The 21,696-nt window shown below is 39.1% G+C and overlaps 1 protein-coding gene across 2 annotated transcripts in view; it reads left to right on the top strand.

The window, feature by feature from the left end:
• The window catches only part of SUMF1 (sulfatase modifying factor 1), a 98,308-nt gene extending 78,345 nt beyond the window's left edge, over nt 1-19,963 (top strand). For both annotated transcript variants that reach the window (XM_060631612.3, XM_060631611.3), the window contains 2 exons: nt 8,116-8,175; nt 18,842-19,963. In XM_060631612.3, coding sequence (XP_060487595.2) covers nt 8,116-8,175; nt 18,842-18,952 — 171 coding nt within the window. In that variant the 3' untranslated portion in view covers nt 18,953-19,963. The remainder of the gene's footprint in view (nt 1-8,115; nt 8,176-18,841) is intronic.
• The last annotated feature ends 1,733 nt before the right edge of the window (nt 19,964-21,696 follow it).

Here is a 21,696-nt window from a genome sequence, read left to right as displayed (position 1 = left end):
TACTACAAATAAAATAAATGTAAGAAAGGTGAAAAGAAGGGTGCCTGGGTGGGTCAGTCGGTTGGGTGTCCAACTCTTGATCTCAGCTGGGGTCACAATCTCGCAGTTTATGTGTTTGAGTCCTGCATCAGGCTCTAAGCTGACAGTGTGGAGCCTGCTTGGAATTCTCTCTCCCTCCCTCACTGCCCTTACCCCACTCGTGTTCTCTCTCTCTCTCTCTCTCTCTCTCTCTCTGAATGAATAAATAAATAAATAAATAAGATAGGTGAAAAAAAGGAAGAGTACCTGTGGACCTTAGAAATGAAATGGTAGTGAGTTACATGCATTTTCTTTTGATCCATATGTCTCAGAATTGGAGCTGAGGAAACCAGCAACCTACAAATGCCAGCAGATATAAAGTCCCAAGGAAAGCCTGCTGTATCTAGTTAAAAGAGAAAATAGGAAAGGGGTAGTCTAACCATACAGAAAACTTTTAGGCAGTAACCACTTTATTCCATCCAAACACTGCATAAAAAATCGTGTTCTCATCCAAGCCTGCAAAGTCCATGTGGAGAGCCTAGACTTGCACCCTCATGAGTCTGTGTTGAGGTGCCTTAATACCCCCACCAGGGTGGCATCAGAGAAGGTAAAGTAAGGACAAGGCCTTTCATCATTGCTAAGCAGTAATACTGCCACCCTCACTGTGGTGTAAGTGGAGCTTTGTGGGGAACCAGAGCTCTCCCCTCCATGTACCAGTAAATAACGAGAGTCTCTCCTGAGGTGTCAGTGGAAGCCATGTGGGGAACCTGGATTTCTACTTTCACCTGGCAATAATGAGATGGCTCCCTCCCTCCCTTCCCCTGCCAGTGTGGGTCATAGAAAGCCAGGTGAAACAGCACAGTTAAATAAGATTCAGAGGCTTGCAACATAATAAAAATGTATTCAGGTTTCAACTGAATAATCATTTAATCATACCCAGAATCAAACGAAAGAAACAATAGATGCTAACACTAAGATGGCAGAGGTTTTAGAATTTTCCACCAAAGATTTTAAAGCAGCCATGATAAAGATTCTTCAGTGAGCAATTAAGAACGTGCTTGAAACAAATGAAAGAAAAATGGAAAGCTTCGGGAAAGAAATAGAAGATATAAATGAGAACCAAATGAAAAATTTAGAGCTGAAAAATAGAATAACCAAAATAAAAGCTTTATGAATGGGCTCAAAAGTAGAATAGGAGGGACAGAATAGCAACAGCAAGAACAACAACAACAAAATCAGTGAACTGGAGACTAGAATAAAAGAAAGTACCCATTCTGAACAACAGAAGAAAAAAGAGAAAATAAGCAAACGAATGAGCCTCAGGGACCTATGTGACTTTAACAAAAGATCTAACATTTGTGTCATGGCAGTCCTGGAGGAGAGAAGGAAGAGGGTGGGGCTGAGGGAGCACTCAAAGTAGTTACTGGATGCATACCTCCCAGACTGAGGAAAGACTTAAACCTGTAGGTTCAAGAAGTTAAGTGAACCCTAAACAGGACTGTCCCAAAGAAATCCATACCAAGACATCATAATTAAACTGCTGAAAATAAAAGACAAAGAAAAATATTGAAAGAAGGCAGAGGAAAGAATACCTTACCTATAGGGAAAAAGTCAAATCAAATGACAGTGGACTTCTCATCAGAGATCCTAATAAAGGCCCGAGGAAATGGCATGATAGTTTTAAAGCGTTTTCTCTCGTGTTTTAAAAATTTTGTTTGATGGTTGAAGCAGAAATTATAGCATAGTCTGATGTGTTTCTAAATGTATTTAGAAGAAGTCTTTCATACATTATTTTTTTAATGTTTATTTTCGAGAGAGAGAGAGAGAGAGAGAGTGGGGAAGGGCAGAGAGAGAGGGAGAAACAGAATCCGAAGCAGGCTTCAAACTCGGAGCTGTCAGCATAGAGCCTGACTTGTGGCTCACGCTCACTAACCTTGAGATCTTGACCTGAGCCAAAGTCAGATGCTTAACCAACTGAGCCACCCAGGTGCCCCCATACAATTACATTATAAACAGGGGAGGCTAAAGGGATATAAAAGGAGATACGTTTTCTATGTTTCACTGGAATTGGTAAAATAACACCAGTAGACTCTGATGTTTTATATCATCACAGTTTTATATATATGTTTACATGTCACATATATATCTGTAATGTAGATATAAATGATAAGATATAAACTGTGATTTACATATAAAACTGTGATCTATATATAAAACTGTGATAATATACATGTATACACACACACACACACACACATATATAAATGTACACTCAAAACTCTATAGGTAAGTAAAAATGGATTTCTTAACAAAAATGTTTAGGTAATATATAGGAAGACAGGAAAAAGCAAACAGAAATAAAATCATAGAGAACTGACAGAAAAACAACAAAATGGTAGATTTAAATTCTAACATATCAATAATTTCATTAAAAGTACATGCTCTAAATATATCAGTTAAGAGACAGATTGGCAGTGGGGACTAAAAAATATAACCTAATTATATACTGTCTACAAGAAACTCATTTAAAATATAACGATATAAGTGGATTGAAAACAAAATGTTGGGGGACACCTGGGTGGCTCAGTTAGTTAAGCGTCCAACTTCGGCTCAGGTCATAATCTCATGGTTCGTGAGTTTGAGCCCTGCGTTGGACTCTGTGCTGACAGCTCAGAGCCTGGAGCTTGCTTCAGATTCTGTGTGTCCCTCTCTCTATGCCCCTCCTCTGTTAGCACTCTGTCTGTCTCTCAAAAACAAATAAACCTTAAAAAAAAATAAAATGTTGGGACAAGAGATACAAACATTAATCAAAAGAAAGCAGGAATGGCTATATTAATACATAAAGTAGACTTCAAAAAATTTTTCATGTTTACTTTTGAGAGAGACAGACATAGTGTGAGCAGGGGAGGGGCAGAGAAAGAAGGAGGCAATTTGAAGCAGGCTCCAGGCTCTGAGCTGTCAGCATAGGACATGGGGCTTGAACCCATGAACCATGAGATCATGACCTGAGCTGAAGTTGGAAGCTTAAATGACTGAGCCACCCACACACTCCTATAAAGTAGACTTTAAAGCAAAGCAAGTTTCCAGAGTCAAGGAAGGGTATTCTATAGTGATAAAATGGTTAATCCAACAAGAGGAAATAGAAATACTTAAGAATTTTTTTTTAATGTTTATTTTTGAGAGAGACAGAGAGAGACAGAGTGCAAGCAGGGGAGGGGCAGAGAGAGAGGGAGACACAGAATCTGAAGCAGGCTCTAGGCTCTGAGCTGTCAGCACAGAGCCTGATATGGGGCTCTAACTCATGGTCCATGACCTGAGCCAAAGTCAGATGCTTAACTGACTGAGCCACCCAGGTGCCCCAGGAAACAGTAATACTAAATGTGTATATACCATTGAATACAGCTGAGACATATGAAGCAAAAACTAATTTAACAGAACATTCAAAGAAGAAATAGACCAATCCACAATTGTAGCTGGAAACTTTCATGCCCCTTTCTCAACAATCGATAGTATAATTACATAGAAAATCAGCAAGGACATAAAATAACAGTGATACAATCAGTGGATAGGATCTAACCAAGATTTCTAGAACAATTACCCTACAACAGCAGAATATCCATTCAAGTAGTCATGGAAAATATACCAATGGAGACCACATCCCACACCATCATATAAACCTCAGTACATTTAAAAAGTTTTAATTGTATAAAGTATAGTCTCCAGCAACAGTGGAGTCACACTGGAAATCCATAACAAATAAAATAGGAAAATCTCCAAACACTTAGAAACTAAACAACACACTTCTAAATAATCCATGGGTCATAGGGCAAGCCTCGAGGTAAATCAAACAGTGCACTGAACTGAATGAGAATGAAGACGTAGATGAATGTGTTACCAGCGAGGAGTGGCCCACGTGGCATCCTCCTGTGCTCCAGGGTCAGATGCTCGCTCCGGGTAACCAACTCCCCACTGGGACACCATGTATAAGAAAATCAGAATAAATGCTTGATTCCGTGTTATGTTCTAAGCAAAAGTGATAGTGCAATAGAGTCTTACAGAAATGCCTCATGCCTCATTCTTTTTAATAGCTGTTCAGTAGTCCACACTGTGGACTTTATCAAACAGCATGTTTAATAGTAGTGCTTTTTGACTCTTTGCTGACTGATGAAAATTTGTCCAACTCTGTCCTTTCTGTTTTTTCCCTTGTCATTGTGTTGGGTATAAAAAGGAGGGACAGGGAAGTGTCTCTCCTGACTACACAAAATGTCGTTGTTAGTTCTCTTATGAAATACATCTTGGCAGGCCTTGAGCACATTGGCCACCTTCCTTCCTGCAGGCTTGTTTCTCATTCAATAAGCCAGTCGTACTGATGAGGGTTCTGTGGTATCTTGTGTGGATTTTTCATTATTGATGGCCTTCATGCCTTCCTACATGTTTTGAATGAAGATAGATTCCCCTGCACTAACACTCAGAGATTGCTTCTTTATCTCTTTTCCTGAGAACTTTAGCTGCACCTTGGCCTTTTGGGATTATTGGGGCAGACATTTAGAACTTGCAGTTTTGGGGGCACCTGGGTGGTTCAGTCGGTAAAGCAACTGACTCTGGATTTTGGCTTAGGTCATGATTTCACAGTTGGTGAGATCAAGTCCTAAAAGTTTGTTAGTGTAACATTAAGCATTTAAGGCCATGGAAATACTGCGACCCTGCAGTGGAATGAAGAATAGACAGTGGCTTAGTCTGTGACCGTTTCTAAGTACCTGGAAATGCTTAGAAAACATGAACTTATGACCACATAGTTAAAATTTGTAAGTCAACCCAAAGCTATCTACACATTCAATGCAATCCCAATCAAAATTGCACCAGCATTCTTCTCGAAACTAGAATAAGGAATCCTAAAATTCATATGGAACCACAAAAGGCCCCGAATAGCCAAATTAATTTTGAAGAAGAAGACTAACGCAGGAGGCATCACAATCCCAGACTTTAGCCTCTACTACAAAGCTGTCATCATCAAGACAGCATGGTATTGGCACAAAAACAGACACATAGACCAATGGAATAGAATAGAAACCCCAGAACTAGATCCACAAATATATGGCCAACTAATCTTTGACAAAGCAGGAAAGAATATCCAATGGAAAAAAGACAGTCTAACAAATGGTGCTGGGGGAACTGGACAAAAACATGCAGAAGGTTGAAACTAGACCACTTTCTCACACCATTCACAAAAATAAACTCAAAATGGATAAAGGACCTGAATGTGAGACAGGAAACCATCAAAACCCTAGAGGAGAAAGCAGGAAAAGACCTCTCTGACCTCAGCCGTAGCAATCTCTTACTCGACACATCCCCAAAGGCAAGGGAATTAAAAGCAAAAGTGAATTACTGGGACCTTATGAAGATAAAAAGCTTCTGCACAGCAAAGGAAACAACCAACCAAACTAAAAGACAACCAACGGAATGGGAGAAGATATTTGCAAATGACATATCGGACAAAGGGTTAGTATCCAAAATCTATAAAGAGCTCACCAAACTCCACACCCAAAAAACAAATAATCCAGTGAAGAAATGGGCAGAAAACATGAATAGACACTTCTCTAAAGAAGACATCCAGATGGCCAACAGGCACATGAAAAGATGCTCAACGTTGCTTCTCATCAGGGAAATACAAATCAAAACCACACTCAGATATCACCTCACGCCAGAGTGGCCAAAATGAACAAATCAGGAGACTATAGATGCTGGAGAGGATGTGGAGAAACAGGAACCCTCTTGCACTGTTGGTGGGAATGCAAACTGGTACAGCCACTCTGGAAAACAGTGTGGAGGTTCCTCAAAAAATTAAAAATAGATCTACCCTATGACCCAGCAATAGCACTGCTAGGAATTTACCCAAGAGATACAGGAGTACTGATGCATAGGGGCACTTGTACCCCAATGTTTATAGCAGCACTCTCAACAATAGCCAAATTATGGAAAGAGCCTAAATGTCCATCAACTGATGAGTGGATAAAGAAATTGTGGTTTATATACACAATGGAGTACTACGTGCCAATGAGAAAGAATGAAATATGGCCCTTTGTAGGAACGTGGATGGAACTGGAGAGTGTGATGCTAAGTGAAATAAGCCATACAGAGAAAGACAGATACCATATGGTTTCACTCTTATGTGGATCCTGAGAAACTTAACAGAAACCCATGGGGGAGGGGAAGGAAAAAAAAAAAGAGGTTAGAGTGGAAGAGAGCCAAAGCATAAGAGACTCTTAAAAATTGAGAACAAACTGAGGGTTGATGGGGGGTGGGAGGAAGGGGAGGGTGGGTGATGGGTATTGAGGAGGACACCTTTTGGGATGAGCACTGGGTGTTGTATGGAAACCAATTTGACAATAAATTTCATATATTGAAAAAATTAAAAAAAATTGTTAACTTCAAAAAAAAAATTTGCAAGTCAGTGTGTTAACCATGCTTGGAGAAAACATGATTCTTTTAACTTCTGCCACTTTTGTCTGAGCCCTTGACACTAGACAAGTAGTTGTCAAGAAAAAGGAAAACTAAGATAGGCAGCATTATTCAACCGTCTCTTGTGTTCAGTAGACAAAAAGTAGGCAGCTGTGTGATTAGTTGATTTTTTTTGCATAATAGGGGAAAAGCAAAAAGATCCTTTTAGCCCCCAAACTTCCCGTATGTGGTTCTGGTTTGTAGGAGGTTATTGGTACTTCTCAGATGTTCTTTGCATGGCTAATCTGATGTTGAGGCCCTTTTATCCTGGCAGCTAAAGTTTAAGGATGTTCATTTCCAGTGCACTTCTATCCAAAGCTCTCCTTAGAAAAAATAGTCTTACCTCTTGGCTGGCTGTTTCTGGCTTCAATTTTCATTACAGTGGTAGTCACTGTGTGTTCTTGCCTCCTCTTAGGGATTGTCCAATTTCCTCCATTTCTGGTCTCTAAACAGGGAGTGTAATGGACTCAAACCAGCTGCCCGGGTGTGAATCCTTGTTCTGCCACTTGCTTAACTTACATCAGAAGTTGTTATGGAGGGGTGCCTGGGTGACTCAGTCAGTTAAGTGTCTGGCTTTGGCTCAGGTCATGATCTCACGGTTCATGAGTTCAAGCCCTGTGTCCGGGCTCTGTGCTGACACTTCAGAGCCTGGAGCCTGCTTCAGATTCCGTGTCTCCCTCTCTTTCTGCCCCTCCTCACTCACATTTTGTCTCCCTCAAAAATAAACAAACATTAAAAAAAAAAAAAAAAGATGTTGTTATAGAGAGGGGTACCTGGCTGGCTCAGTTGGTGGAGCATGTGACTCTTGATCTTGGGGTTGTGAGTTTGAGCCCCATGTTGAGTACAGAGATTACTTAAAACTAAAATCTTAAAAAAAAGTTGTTACGGAGATTGCATGGGTTAATATTTGCATCCATGCTTGGCTCATAGTAAGCACTATATAAATCTTTTTGGAAAAGATAAACTGTGTTCTATATCTTGATTGTGGTGGTGGTTACTTGCCTATACATTTGTCAAAATTCATCAGGCATGTGCATTTAAAAAGGCTTAAAAAGGTTAAAGTTTACTGTATGTAAATTATACCTCAATTAACCTGACCTAAATTTTTTTTAAAAGATAAAAGGCAAATTTCTTCAGTCAGCAAAGGGTTTACTAGCTGTTACACAGTAGGATTATAAAAACATAATTCAAAGAGACTAGCCAGTCTAGTTGAACAAGTCAGTTGTTATGCAGGATAAATTTGCATATTAACTTGAGAAGGTGATATAAAAGATACTGCCAAGCAGCTTGTTAGTCATCTAGGTGAGAAATGCTATTACAGGGGTTTAGAGGTGAGATTGCTTACTATAGTCATAAAGATTTTATCAAAGTGGGAACCTGAGCGGGACCTTAAAGGGTGGGTAGGATTTGGAGAGGTGGGCATTTGGGAAGGTGCATGGGTTCAGGGTGCATGGGTTCACGGGTTTTCTGCCCACAGGTGGAAAAGCATGTAGAAAGTTAAGGCAGCCGTGGAAGAGCTGGTTGGACTAAAATGAACTCTCGGCCAGTCTGTGAGGAGCATCTGTGTTCTCTGGGCTAACGAGTTCTCTTAATCCACAGAAAGGCCCCCCTTCTGGGAAAGACCGGGTGAAGAAAGGTGGATCCTACATGTGCCATAAGGTGAGTCAAGTCATTACATTCTGTTTTGGTGTACTCACAGCTCATTAATGGAACCACTGTCATTAGCCCTAAAATGTCCCATCACTTCTGTGAATATATACCTATCTTCATCAAAACCAAAAAAAAAAAAAAAAAAATAGTCATCTCAAATTTGGACACAGGCATGGGGAAAAACAGCAGAGGTTGTGAATCTTTTGTTAACCAAATTCCATCTGTTGAAACTTGATCCCTTTGAGAGACCTTTATTGTCCCCTGAACCAGGGTGGGCTATATACTATTTCCAGCATGCTTATTTGGAAGTACACCCTTAATTAATTTGAGATTATATCTGGATACTCTGTGGAGATTAAGGTAGGGTTAGAAATGGAGGGTGGATTGTGCTGTACTGGAATGGAAACATCACAAATGTTCTAGGTATAATGGGTGTGCTCTATGAAATAAGCATCAATCTCAGAGAGTGTTTTCTGCTCTTTGGGCTATGATTTCAGTGTCAGAACTGGTTGTTCTTGGGTAGTCAGCGTGAGTTGGTGTTTCATGAATAACCTTTTTAAGGAGTTTGGAAATTGAATACCACCTCTCCCTTTTTTCTTTAAATCATATATTTTTAGTATCTCCAACACTTGAGCTTCTTTCTATCCCTATGCAAAGATGGCATTTTGCAGATGGTTATTACAAGAAGTTTCCTATGGTAATTCAGTCAGTCCAGGCAGTTAGAGACTTAAAACAACCTATCAGGGCTCCACGTTAAGTTACTAATTTAACGATGGATGTACTATCAAACTTTACCTTAAAACTGTGGTTCTCAAACTTTATTGCATGTTATAATCATCTGGGATCCATAAAAAAGACTGTTGCCTGTTTCCCCACTCACTTCATTTTGATTTCTCTGGAGTGTGGCCTGGGCTTCAGGATTTTAAAGGTCTCAAGGGGTTTAAAACATTCTGCAAAGTTTGGAAACCACTAGTCTATAGAGAATCTCTGGGGGTGCCTGGGTGGCTCAGTCAGTCGAGCATCTGATTTTGATTCAGGTCATGATCTTGCAGTTTGTGGTTTCAAGCCTCACCTCGGGTTCTGTGCTGACAGCTCAGAGCCTGGAGCCTGCTTCAGATTCTATGTCTCCCTTTCTGTCTGCTCCTCCCCACTCACACTCTGTCTTTCTCTCAAAAATAAATAAACATAAAAAAATGTTTTTAAGAGAATCTCTGTAGATTGTGTGTCTTCTGTATTTCTTAAAATTTTTAATCCAGTTATTTAAGCGAGGTTTATAATTGAGTTTATTTTATGCTTTACACCTACATTTATAACAAGATGCATAGAAATTTATCTTTACAATTCCAATTTTAACTTGAAATGAAAACATTGCCCTAGGTCATCCAGTACTTTTAAATGTTCACATACATTAGTCTTTAGTCCCAGACTTTTTCTCTTATTCAAGCTGTTACTACAAATATATTGAATCCTCTTACTGGGGAAATGGAATTCCATGAAAAGCAGGTGAATTTCTCTTTGAAGAATAGTATCTCAAAACCTTAATTACCTCCAGTTGTGTTTCTGACATATGGCACTTTTAAAAATTGAGAATCCATTTACTCTGTAAGAATTGAGGACCAGAAGATTTTCCCTCAAGAAAGTAAGAGAAAATGAAGCTTGTAAAAAACATTTAAGTGTGAACACTAAATGTATTTCATTGCCATTGCATATGAATGTGTTTACTTTAACATTTAATATTATTTGCTTATTTTAAATCTGTATTTTCATAAGCTTCTCAGTTTATTATTTTAAAATATTTTTTAACCTAATACATGTTTTTAATAAATAAATTTACGTGGTATAATTGGTTCATCTTGTGTTCTGCAACCTTTGTTAACTCATTTGTACTAGTAATGTTTTTGTAGATTCTGTTGGTTTTTCTGCATAGCTGGTTATATCATCTGTGAATATAGACAATTTTACTTCTTTTAAAATATTTATTACTTTTTTCTTGCCGTATTGCATTAGCTAGAACCTTCAGTATAGTATTGAATATGACTGGTAAGAACAGACTTTTTTGCCTCATTTTTAATCTTAAGGGGATAAAAAATCAACTTTTCAAAATTAGTTATATCAGCTATAGTGTTTTCAGAGATGTTCTGTATAAGTTCAAGGAAGTTTCCTTCTATTCCTAGCTTCTTGAGAATTTTTATCAAAAATAGATATAAATTTTGCTGGATGCCTTTTCTGCAGCTGTTGAGATGTTTGTATGGTTTTTCTTTTTCACTCTGTTAATATGGTAAATACATTCATAGATTTTCGGTTTTCAAATGTTAAACCATCTTTGCCTTCCTAGAGTGTGCTAATTTAGGTATGATGTATTATCCTTTTTAAAAATATGGATTCAGTTTGTTAAAATGTTGAGCATTTTTGCATATATGTTCATGATTGGTATTGGTCTCTTGTTTTCTTGTCGGGTTTTGGTATCAGTGTACTGTTGGATTTATACATTGAATTGGTAAATATTCCCTTATCTTCAATTTTCTGGAATAGTTCATGTAGAATTAGCAGTATTTCTTCCTTAAATGTTTGATAGAATTCCCCCACCCCAGGGAAACCATTTAGGAGTAGAGTTGTAACCATAAAATTAATTTAGTTAATAGCTACAAGGTTATGCAGATTATATTTCCTCTTGATTAATCTCTGGGAATTTGTGTCTTTAAGGAATTTGTTCATTTCATCTGAGTTGTTGAATTTATTGGCAAAATCTCTGCCCTGCTGTTTGTCCATTTATATTTAATGTGATTATTGATATGGCTGAATTTAAATTTACCCTTTTGATATTTTTAGTCTTTTTTGTCTCATCTGTTTCTTTTCTCTCTGTTTTTGACCTCTTGGTTAAGCATTTGTTATCGCTCCATTCTCTCTCCTTTGGTTTATTAGCTAAAACTCTTTGTCTTAAAATTTTAGGGTTTCATTTAGAGCTTATATTACATATCTTTAGCTTTTCTTAATCTACTTGCAAGATAAATTTTAATTTAGTTATGCTCAGAGTGATAGAGTATTCTAGAAGAGGAATAGCAGAGTAACAAAACATGGTTAGATCCATAGGATTTTTCAGAAAAAAAACAAACAAACAAAAAACAGTAGCTCTAGGATCTTGGTCAAGTTAATTGTAGATGATGGAGGTAATTAACATCAGTCTGTCAGGAGAAACAACACAGTGTTGGCTGTGAATTGCTTTCAGAGCACTTATCCTTTCCACTAGATTAAGAGTGGCAGCTACAATTAAATTATTGAGCTATAGACTCTGAAATTAGATCTGAGTTGGAGTTCTGTAACTTCTTGCTAGTGTGTTGTCTTAGGAAAATTACTTAACCTTTCTCAGCCTCAGTTTTCACGTTTGTAAAATGCACACCATAATTGCACCTACTGTATGGTTCTTATGAGTAAAGAATGGACCAAGTATATAAGTATGACTAATACCATCATCATTAACCATCATGTTTGTTATCATTAGATTGTTTTTTCCCCTCTCCTTTTGAATAAGGAACCAACCAATGAACTAACTTGAGAGGCAGAATCCTTGAAATGATTCTTTCGGCATAGATGAAGATCAGTAAAAGAAAGGAAATTGCTGTAAAGAAAAAAAAAAAATGTTGAAGTTCATTTCGAAAAAAAATCACCCTGCTTAGAAGAGGACTTACTTTTGATCATGGACCAGAGCTAGTTGGCATGATTAAAGTAAGCTCTGATGATTATTCATAACTTTTTGAAAGTCCATCTGAAGTACAGCTTTAGTAATGAGAAGAGAGCACAGAATGAAAAACTATGAGTCAACACAGCATTGGGTTAAGAGCCTAGACTCTGAAATGGGATTGAAAAGGCTTGGATCCACCACTTACAAAACCGGGTGACCCTGGGCACACTATTAGCATCTCTGTGCCTCAATTTTTCCTGTGTATACAATGCAGATGTGAATAATACCTTCCTCAGAGGATTAGTGGAAGGACTAAGTGAATTAATACATGTGAATTTTTTAGAACAGTTCATATAGTAAGTACTCAAGAAATATTAGCTGTTGTTCTTGGATGTTGTTAGACTAATCCCTGTGGGGTATTTATCCCAACTCATAATATGGAGGAAATCCTCACTCTCCTGCCATTTTACACCAAGATTACTAAGAAAGCAGTTGATTTAGTTGTCAATGGCAAGAGCAGTGGATGTGAAATTGAGAGACCAGGATTCTGCTGAGGTGATTTTATATAATGATTTCTTTTTTTTCACAATGAGCTATAATTTCCTTAAAACTTCCCTTTATTCCTGAAAGTTGTCTTCTCATAAAAACCATATTGCTGTCCCACTTGACTTCAGAGCCCCAAGGCTGGTAAGTCATTATCTTAAATGGATTGTTTCTGAGTCCAGGATCACATTCTTAGTGTAGATATTGAGATCAGTTTTACACAATAATTATCCATTTTAATGAAAAGGGGCTAATACAGGTCCTTGCCACTACCTGTGTTCTTAATTAGCAAAATGACCCATATTTCAGCCACTCAAAGACCTAACATCATTAATAACCATTTTTGGTGCTAAAAGTAGAGTTGGAAAAAAAGGAAAAGCAATGAGGACATTAAAATCAGGCCATTTTCTGCTTTAAATATGTGTTCCATTAGTTGCCCATTATTCGAATTTAAAATGAACTACTTATTAATAAATGTTTGCTGAGTGAATGAGTTCATTTGAAATGGAATGGTGATGTGAACGGTCTCTCTTATGGTGGTCCTGACCTCCCAAACTTTAACTTACAGTGAGCCTTGCTTTTTAGGGCTCAGTTCTTCACAGCCATTTAGGTTAATGGAAGATTTTAGGGTCTGCTGTGATCTCATAAAGACTAGCTCTTTTTGTTGTCACTGATTTTAAGCTTCTTTGTTTTACAGAAGCAAACATTCGTTACATGAAAATTAGAAAATAATAAACATAAAAATGAAAATAAAAACCACTCATCCTGCTTCCTGAAGTAAACTGTTGATAGTATTTTACCCACACTTTTTGGTACACTTCTATTTCTTTTCCCCCCCAAATGGAATTATTCATTATGTGCCAGGGTCTTCAGATACGGCTGTTGTAAAAATCTTATGTATCATGGATCTTTTTTCTACACTCTTATGTCACAGCCTCACGTTCCTTCTGAACACAGTGCTCCGGGCAGGCATGGTTTCTCAGAGTTGTTCCAGCCTGCATTTTGTGGCGTATGGACAACATCTTATTTTAAAATAGTTTTTTATATAATTTGAGGGATAAGTTGCATATAGAAATATGCCATCCAACAAAGACCTTAGTCCCATGCCTTACTACACATATTCCTCATTTTCCCCATTTTTATAGCAAATACCTTTGGCATTTATGTAGCAAATGCACAGTTGACCCTTGAACAATGTAGCACTTAGGGGCACCAACCCCCCAGGCAGTCAAAAAGCCACATAAAACTTTTAACTCTCCCCAAACTTAACTACTAGTAACTTCCTGTTGACCAGAAGCCTTATCAAGCACATAGTTGATTAACACACATTTTGTGTGTTATATGTATTACATACTGTATTCTTTAAAAACTTTTTTTAATGCTTATTTATTTTTGAGGGAGAGACAGAGCATGAGTGGGGGAGGGGCAGAGAGAGAGGGAGACACAGAATCTCAAGCAGGCTCCAGGCTCTGAGCTGTCAGCACAGAGCCCAACGCGGGGCTCAAACACATGGACCAGGAGATCATGACCTGAGCCGAAGTCGGACACTTAACCGACTGAGCCACCCAGGCTCCCCTTACATACTGTATTCTTAAAGTAAGTTAGAGAAAAGAAAACAATAAGAAAATTATAAGGAGAAGAGGAAATACATTTACAGTAGTCCTGTATTTATTGAAAAACTGTACCTAAATGGAACTGTGTAGTTCAGACCCATGTTGTTCAAGGGTCAGCTGTAAATCCATATTCGGATACTGGCAGTATTATCTTTCCAACATAAGGTTTTAAGACCTGTAGAGAAGCTGGCTATTGCTTTTGTTTTAGTGAGAAAGCAGATGAACCCCAAAATGTCAGGTAAGACAAAGTTAGTTTCTATAATTAAGAGTATTATGTTCATTATAAAGTAACAGTTACAGTAACTTCCATGTGTCTGATGCTTTGCTTTTTTATGTCAAGATAAGATAAAGGATTTTTAAAAATGTCTTTTAATGTTTATTTTATTTATATATTTATATATAGAGAGAGAACAAGTGGGGAAGGGGCAGAGACAGAGGGAAAGAGAATCCAGAGCAGGCTCTGCACTAGCAGTGCACAACCTGTGAGACGAGACACTCAACCGACTGAGCCACCCAGGCGCCCCAAGATGAAGCATTTTGACATTTTCCCATTAATAGCCCCATTTCATCGATGGGGGCTTTAGCTGAGGTTAAATCGCTAATGTGTCTTGGATTTTGCTCTTTCTTTTCATAAATTAGTGCAATGTTTGTCATGATTTCCATTTGTATAAAGCCCAAATTCTTTCTGGTGAGAAGACCACCTGTAATGTAACTCCATCCTATTTACCCATGTTTCCTGCTTTTTATCACTTATTGTCTTTATACAGTGATTGCTTTTGCCTGGAATTACTGTTCTCCAAACCTTTGGGCAACTCAGCTCATCTGGCACCACCTCAGAGAGGCCTTCCCAGGACACCTTGTCTAAAGTAGCCACCTAGTCAGTGCCACTCCTCTCTCCCTATTTTACTTTCTTCCAAGCTGACCACTACCAGAAACCATCTTGAATTTATCCATTCATTTATTGTCTAACTAATCCCTGTTGAACGTAAGCTTCTTGAAGACAGTTGCATTGTCTGTCTTGTTCCCCATCTTATCCCTCGTGCCCAGAATAGCATCTAGCATGTTGTGAAATCTCAAATATTTAATGAGTAAATAAACCCTGCTCTGACATGATCAGGCTATGGCCTTGCTATCCCCTTAAGTTGCCTGAATTTTTCCATTTTCATGCCTCTGATGTCATTGTCTTCTCTACTTAATATACCTTCTTTCTTCCTTTCTGAATTGTATAAATCAGTGCTGCTCAAACTGCAGCCTATTGGCCCCATAGCATCAGCAGCACCTAAAACCTTGTTAGAAATGCAAATTCTTGGACTCTGCACCACATGTACTGAATCAGAACCTTTAGGTGTCTGGCCTGGGAATAGGTACTTAAGCTCTTCAGGCTATTCTTTTTTTTTTTTTTTTTTTTTTTTTTTTTTTAATTTAAATCCAAGTTAGTTAACATAATAGTGTAATAATGATTTCAGGAATAGAATTTAGTGAGTCATCACTTACATATAACACCCCATGCTCATTCCAACAAGGCCCTCCTTAATTCTCATTGCCCATTTAGCCCATCCCCTCATCCAGCACCCCTCCAGCAACCCTCAATTTGTTGTCTCTATTTAAGAGTCTCTTATGGTTTGTCTTCCTCTCTCTTATTTTTGCTTCCCTTCCCCTATTTTATTGTTTCTTAAATTCCACATATGAGCAAAATCATATAGTTGTCTTTCTCTGACTTATTTCACTTAGCCTAATACATTCTAGTTCCATCCACATTGTTGCAAATGGCAAGATTTCATTCTTTTTGATTGTCTTCAGGCTATTCTTAAATGTATACTCAAGTCAGAAGACCACTGCTGGAATTATGTCAATCCAGCCATGGCCCAGTTTTGCCTTCTAGAAGTCTTTACTAAAGACTTTGGCATTCTACAAGGGACAATTCCTTCACCTGAATTAGTAAAAAAAAAAAAAAAAAAAAAAAAAAAAAAAAACAAAAAACCAAAAAACAAAAAACCTCAGACTCTTTTAACCCTAGCCTGTTTTATAACCGTTTGATGTACAGCCATTGTTTCCGCAACCAGCCTGTGATCTGCAGCAGGACAGGACCATGCGTACGGTCAGGCTTCCTCTAGGCTGTGCACAGCAGGCAATCAGGAAGTGCTTTCTTGTTTTCTGCCGTGTGTGGTGCAGTTATGGAACAAGAATGTCCATGTCTAGATGCCTGCCTCTCCCTGAATTCGATTCTTGCTCCAGTGTCAAATTCACTACACATAGTTGGTAGCACGGAGTCCTGGATTGTCCCCCGGAGTTTGATTCTAGAAATACCAAAGCACTGCTTGACAGCAGCCTGGTGAGTAGGGCCTCTGTGGGATGAGGCTTCTGCTGAATCCCCCTGTGTGATAAACTAGACATTTTAGAGCTGCACGCCAGGCACAGGCAGTATAGTAGATGCCATCAGCTTTTCACTCTTCCAGGTATATTTTTTTATTCATCTTCCCTCTCTCTGCCTGAGTATTGGTAATATGTTATATTCCTCACTGACCACAGGGAAAATGAGAAAATTGGTTGCTACTGTTTCACTACCTATGGAAGACAAACCACTGTGTCTTTCTTTTTATGATAGATGTACTCTGGAGAATTTCTGTGGCAGCTTTGGAGATAATTTTTTTTATTTTTAATTAAGAAATGTTTTTAATGTTTTTTTGATTTGAGAGAGAGGAGGGGCAGAAGGAGAGAGTGAGAATCCCAAGTAGGTTCCATGCTCAACAAAGAGCCTGATGAGGGGCTCAGTCTCAACAACTGTGAGATCATGATCTGAGCTGAAATCAAGATCTCAGCTTAACTAACTGAGCCAACCAGGCACCTCAAGAGATCATTTTTATGCAGGTTAGAAACACTCACCTTTTGTTTGAGAAAGGAGAGTAAGAATTCAGAAAAAAATAAAAACCTCTTTCATGCAGACCTATCCCCCCGCCCCCCTGCCCCCGAAATGATCTCTCCTTCCTGAGTCCCAAAGTTTCTTTGTGTAGTAGTTTCTGTAACCACCTGGCGGAGGCTTTAGTTTCACTGGGCCGACTCAGCATTAATGCTCATGCTACACAAGATAACTAGTTTATTTTCATTCTCTGTTATTTTAGATCAAAGTACAGTCCTAGAATATGAGAGTTTTGTGCATGGTTGTTTTTGGAATGTGGAAACTTTTGATGTATTTAAGTCAGCTGTGGTTATTCACTGAATACCTACTAGGTGCCCATCCATGAGTGTTAGTCCTTCTTATTTGTGCAAGTATGCATGTACGTGCAGGATGAATGCATTAGAGGTGGGAGAGGAGCATGAGATGTGCTGTCTTTCCATCTAGGAGTATAGAATCTTGCCTCGGAGGCACATGCGCCATGGTCAGACCTGGGTTCGAATTCTGCTTCCTTCAACACCTGTGTCATCTTGGATGACTCATTTAATTCCTCTGTGCTGTTATGATTAAATGAAATAACACTTGAAGTGTCTAACGTGCCTGACATGTACTAGGTGCTCAGTGTCTGTGTGTGTGTGTTTGTGCACATGTATATATGTGTTCTCTGTCCCTGTAAAAGAAAACAGATACAAAACATCCCCCACACACAGTAGTAGATTTATAGCCAATCCAAAAGCAGTGTATTTCAAAAAATGTTTTTCACAGCCTTTCATACTTTTTATGTTCCTAGGCTTGTTTTTTAATTTTTGCCAATCTGAATCAAAAGAATGAAATCTTGCCATTTGCAGCTACGTGGATGGAACTAGAGGGCATTATGCTAAGTGAAATTAACCAGTCAGAGGAAGACCAATATCACATGCTTTTGCTCATATGAGGAATTTAAGATGCAAAACAGATGAACATAAGGGAAGGGAAGCAAAAATAATAAACAGGGCGGGGGACAAAACTAAGAGACTCTTAAATACAGAGAACAAACTGAGGGTTGCTGGAGGGGTTGTGGGTGGGGGGATGGGCTAAATGGGTAAGGGGCATTAAGGAAGACACTTGTTGGGATGAGCACTGGGTGTTATACGTAGGGGATGAATCACTGGATTCTACTCCTGAAATTATTATTGCAGTATATGCTAACTAACTTGGATGTAAATTAAAAATAACTAAATAAATAAAATTATTTTTTGCCAGTCTGTTGAATATTTAATATGTTAATGGTACTCATAATTAATATTTCCTTGATTGCCATTTAGCTTTACTTTTTGCTTTAATGTCATATACTGTAAATGTGAAAATAACTTTTCAAATTATAAAAGTAACGTACACTTACTGTGGGAAATTTGAAACTCCACTGCGCAAATATATTGTGGTCCATTTTGAATCATCAGTCTTGTTTCCTTGACGTATATAATTGTGTAGCTTGAGATCATACCACACACACAGTTTTGCATTCTGACTTTTTCATTTAACTGTGTGTGTATCGCGAGAATCTCCTGTGTCATTAAGTATTACATAAAAAACATGACTTTTAATGACTGCTGAGTAATCCAGCTTGTGGATGTGCATAACCTCTGTAGTCATCGGTTGTTCCTTTTTTTTTTTTTTTTTTTTTTTTTTACTGTTCTAAGCAATGCTGGTACTAGCATCCTTGCACCGTGTCTCTGTCTGTTTATAAGGTAACTACTGGTCAAACTCTGGACGTGCTGCCCTCTTTAAAACATACGTGCTAAGTAGGCCTGAGGGGGTGTTTGGGGTGGGGCGGGGCGCGGGGAAGCCCTGTCTCCAGGTAGGCATGACTTCCCAGTAGCTGGTGCTCGGGTGCAACATGCATTTGACAGTTTAGAGCCTTTAAGCGAGAAACTAAGCACTCTCCCCTTTCCCTTCGTCTCTGCGCAGTCCTACTGCTATCGGTACCGCTGTGCCGCTCGAAGCCAGAACACACCCGACAGCTCTGCTTCCAACCTGGGCTTCCGCTGTGCGGCCGACCGTCAGCCCACCACGGGCTAAGAGCCAAGAAGAGCTTTCCTGCGCCCAGAAGTCGCGTCTGCCCTGCCCTTGGCTTTCCTCAGAACGTTGAACAACCTCGAGTGAAGAATCCCCACTCCGAGCTGGGTCACATACCTGCCCAGGGGCCAAAGGAGCTGCCTCGCGGGACCAGACTGCTGACCTGTGTCAGCGTGCGTGCTTTATGGTGTGGCGCACTTCTGGAGATCATCGCTGTGCTTTAGTTTGGAGAGTCTCTCAAAGAGGAAGGGGGTGAAGGAGACCCTGGGCTAAACTTCAGAAGACATGGGTTCTTCCCAGGCTCTGCCACCAGGGCTAGACCTCAGGGTCCCACACTTGACCTTCTGGAGCCTCAGTGACCTCGTCTATCCAGTGGGGGGGATGCACAGCATGATCTCTGAGGCCTTCTCCGACAAATTCTATGCGTATATTAGATTCTATTGTGATTTCATAGTAAGAGTTTATGACAGATTATTTTTTAGCTATTTTTTTCCATGTGTGAACCTTGGGTAATACTAATCATGTAAAATAAGAGTTCTCTTATGTATTATTTTGAGAAAAGGATGGGGTGGTGGAAAAGGTGGTGGTGATGAGTCTTTATATTCATACTGCACTTTGTGTTTTCAAGGAAATCAGTGTCTTTTACATGGTTAGGATGAATCCCACGTGGGCCCCTGGGGGTGCACTCAAGTTCAGCAGTCTGAACATGCAGGAATGTCTGTGGGGTGACTCTACTGTGCTTTATCTTTTAACATTAAGTGCCTTTGGTTCAGGGGGGCGGTTATAAGCCCTATATCCCCCCCTCTCCCCAAAGCCTTCGGTGAATGTGAAATGTATGCTACACGAAGAAACGTTTAATTCTAGATGGAGGAGAAGAGGAAAGAGAACCTTGAATTAACTCTATTCAGGGTATCCAGTATTTTATAATAGGGAAGTAGGACATCTTGTTGGCTGTGGAATATCAGATGCTCTGAATCCTGCACTATGTCGAATAAACTGGTATCTGCTAAAGGAGGCTTCCTTCTCCTCTTGTTTCTCTCCATTGTGTTTTCTTTTAAAGAAATGTCTTTGTGACATGTATGTATTTTGTTTGCTATAAAGCTTTCATGTCCATTGGATACTTGACAACTTTGATGTGTGAGTAGTTTGCGGGAATTTTTGTTCCAGAAAGCAAAACCATTTGGCCAGGAACCTTATTATAACCTTGCTTCTTTGTGCCTCAGTAGATGGGGCAGAGGCAGGGGCGTTTGCCTCGGTTGGTGGTCCCGAAAAACCCGACAGTTTCGCTTGTCAGGAGAGCACCTTGTTCTAAAGCGATGGTTCTCAACCAGATGTCCCTTCATCAGGATCCCATCCTGATTCCCCAGTCCTTGAAGACCCCAAAAAGACGGGTCATTTGAAAGAAATGGCTCATCTTTATGTCAGTGTTCAAAAATTAAGTCAGATAATACTCATAAGTATTCCACCAACACTTGATTGCTGCTTTCATACTTAGCCACCTAACATTAAAACACTTGTCTTAAAAAACAATCATGTTGCTGGGGTGTTCAGCTATATTTGTTAATCTGTCAGTTTGTGGATACAAAATGTTTCTCTGCAAACTTTTACCAACTGATGATGAATTCCAGGCAAAACAAACAAAAAATGCACTTGCTTAATTGAAAAAGCTAATGTAAAAAATAAGGTGTTTTATTCTTAAAGTCATCACTACTCAAGTACAGTTTTTGTTTTACTTGTTACCTCCCACCTGCTTGAATTTTTTTTTTTAACACAGTTATGTTTTTAGTGTGTATATTTAGATTCTTGTTAATGAATGTTATATAGCATAAATATTTTTGGGTGTGTTTTGGCTTAGTCTTCGCAATTGATTTTTAGCAGCAGCATAATATTGGAAAGCATTTAAAATTAAATCCCAAAAAGCCTTAAGAACCACATTTCTAGGTTATTAACCAACAAGTACACCAAACTATAGACAGCCGTGACCGCCACACCTCATACAACTGCGTACTGACCTGTGAACAGACCAACAAGATAGCGATCGGATAACTTCAGCTTTAATGCCATAGATTCGTTCCTGAAAAACGTGTTTTTGCATGCAAAAAACAGGGGACATAAGGGAAAAATATGGCTAGGGCAGACCACTCAAAGCTTTAGGAACTTTGTAACTAGAACATAAACAAAAATAATAACTATCCTATGAAACACAGTAGCTCCATTAACTATCCAGGGGCATTTGTAGCCAGTATCCCAGCCTGAGTCAGCCCTTTGCAGCCATATGGGATTCCTTCTTTGTTCTCCAGGATGTAAGTTCTGAAAGACATTTGCTTTTTTTTTTAATGTTTATTTTATTATTTATTTTGAGACAGTGAGTACAAGCGTGAGTGCATGTGAGCTAGAGTGGGGCAGAGAGAGAGAGAGGGAGAGAGAGAGCATCCCAAGCAGGCTCTGCTCTGTCAGTGCACAGCTCAACGCAGGACTCCATCCCACAAACCATGAGATCATGACCTGAGCCGAAATCAAGAGTTGGATGCTTGGGGCAACTGGGTGCCTCATTTGGTTAAACGTCTGATTCTTGATTTTGGTTCAGTCATAATTTCATGGTTCGTGAGATGAAGTCCTGCATTGGGCTCTATGCTGACAGCTCAGAGCCTCTTTGGGATTCTCTCTCTCCCTCTCTCTCTGTCCCTCCCCAACTCACAGGTGCTCATGCTCTCTTTCTCTCTTAAAATAAATAAACATTAAAAAAA

The sequence above is a fragment of the Panthera onca genome, chromosome A2 (assembly GCF_046562875.1).
Source record: "Panthera onca isolate mPanOnc1 chromosome A2, mPanOnc1 haplotype 2, whole genome shotgun sequence".
Taxonomy (NCBI): Eukaryota; Metazoa; Chordata; class Mammalia; order Carnivora; family Felidae; genus Panthera; species Panthera onca.
Note: the sequence above shows the minus strand (reverse complement) of the source record. Positions and strands in the feature narration are given on the sequence as shown.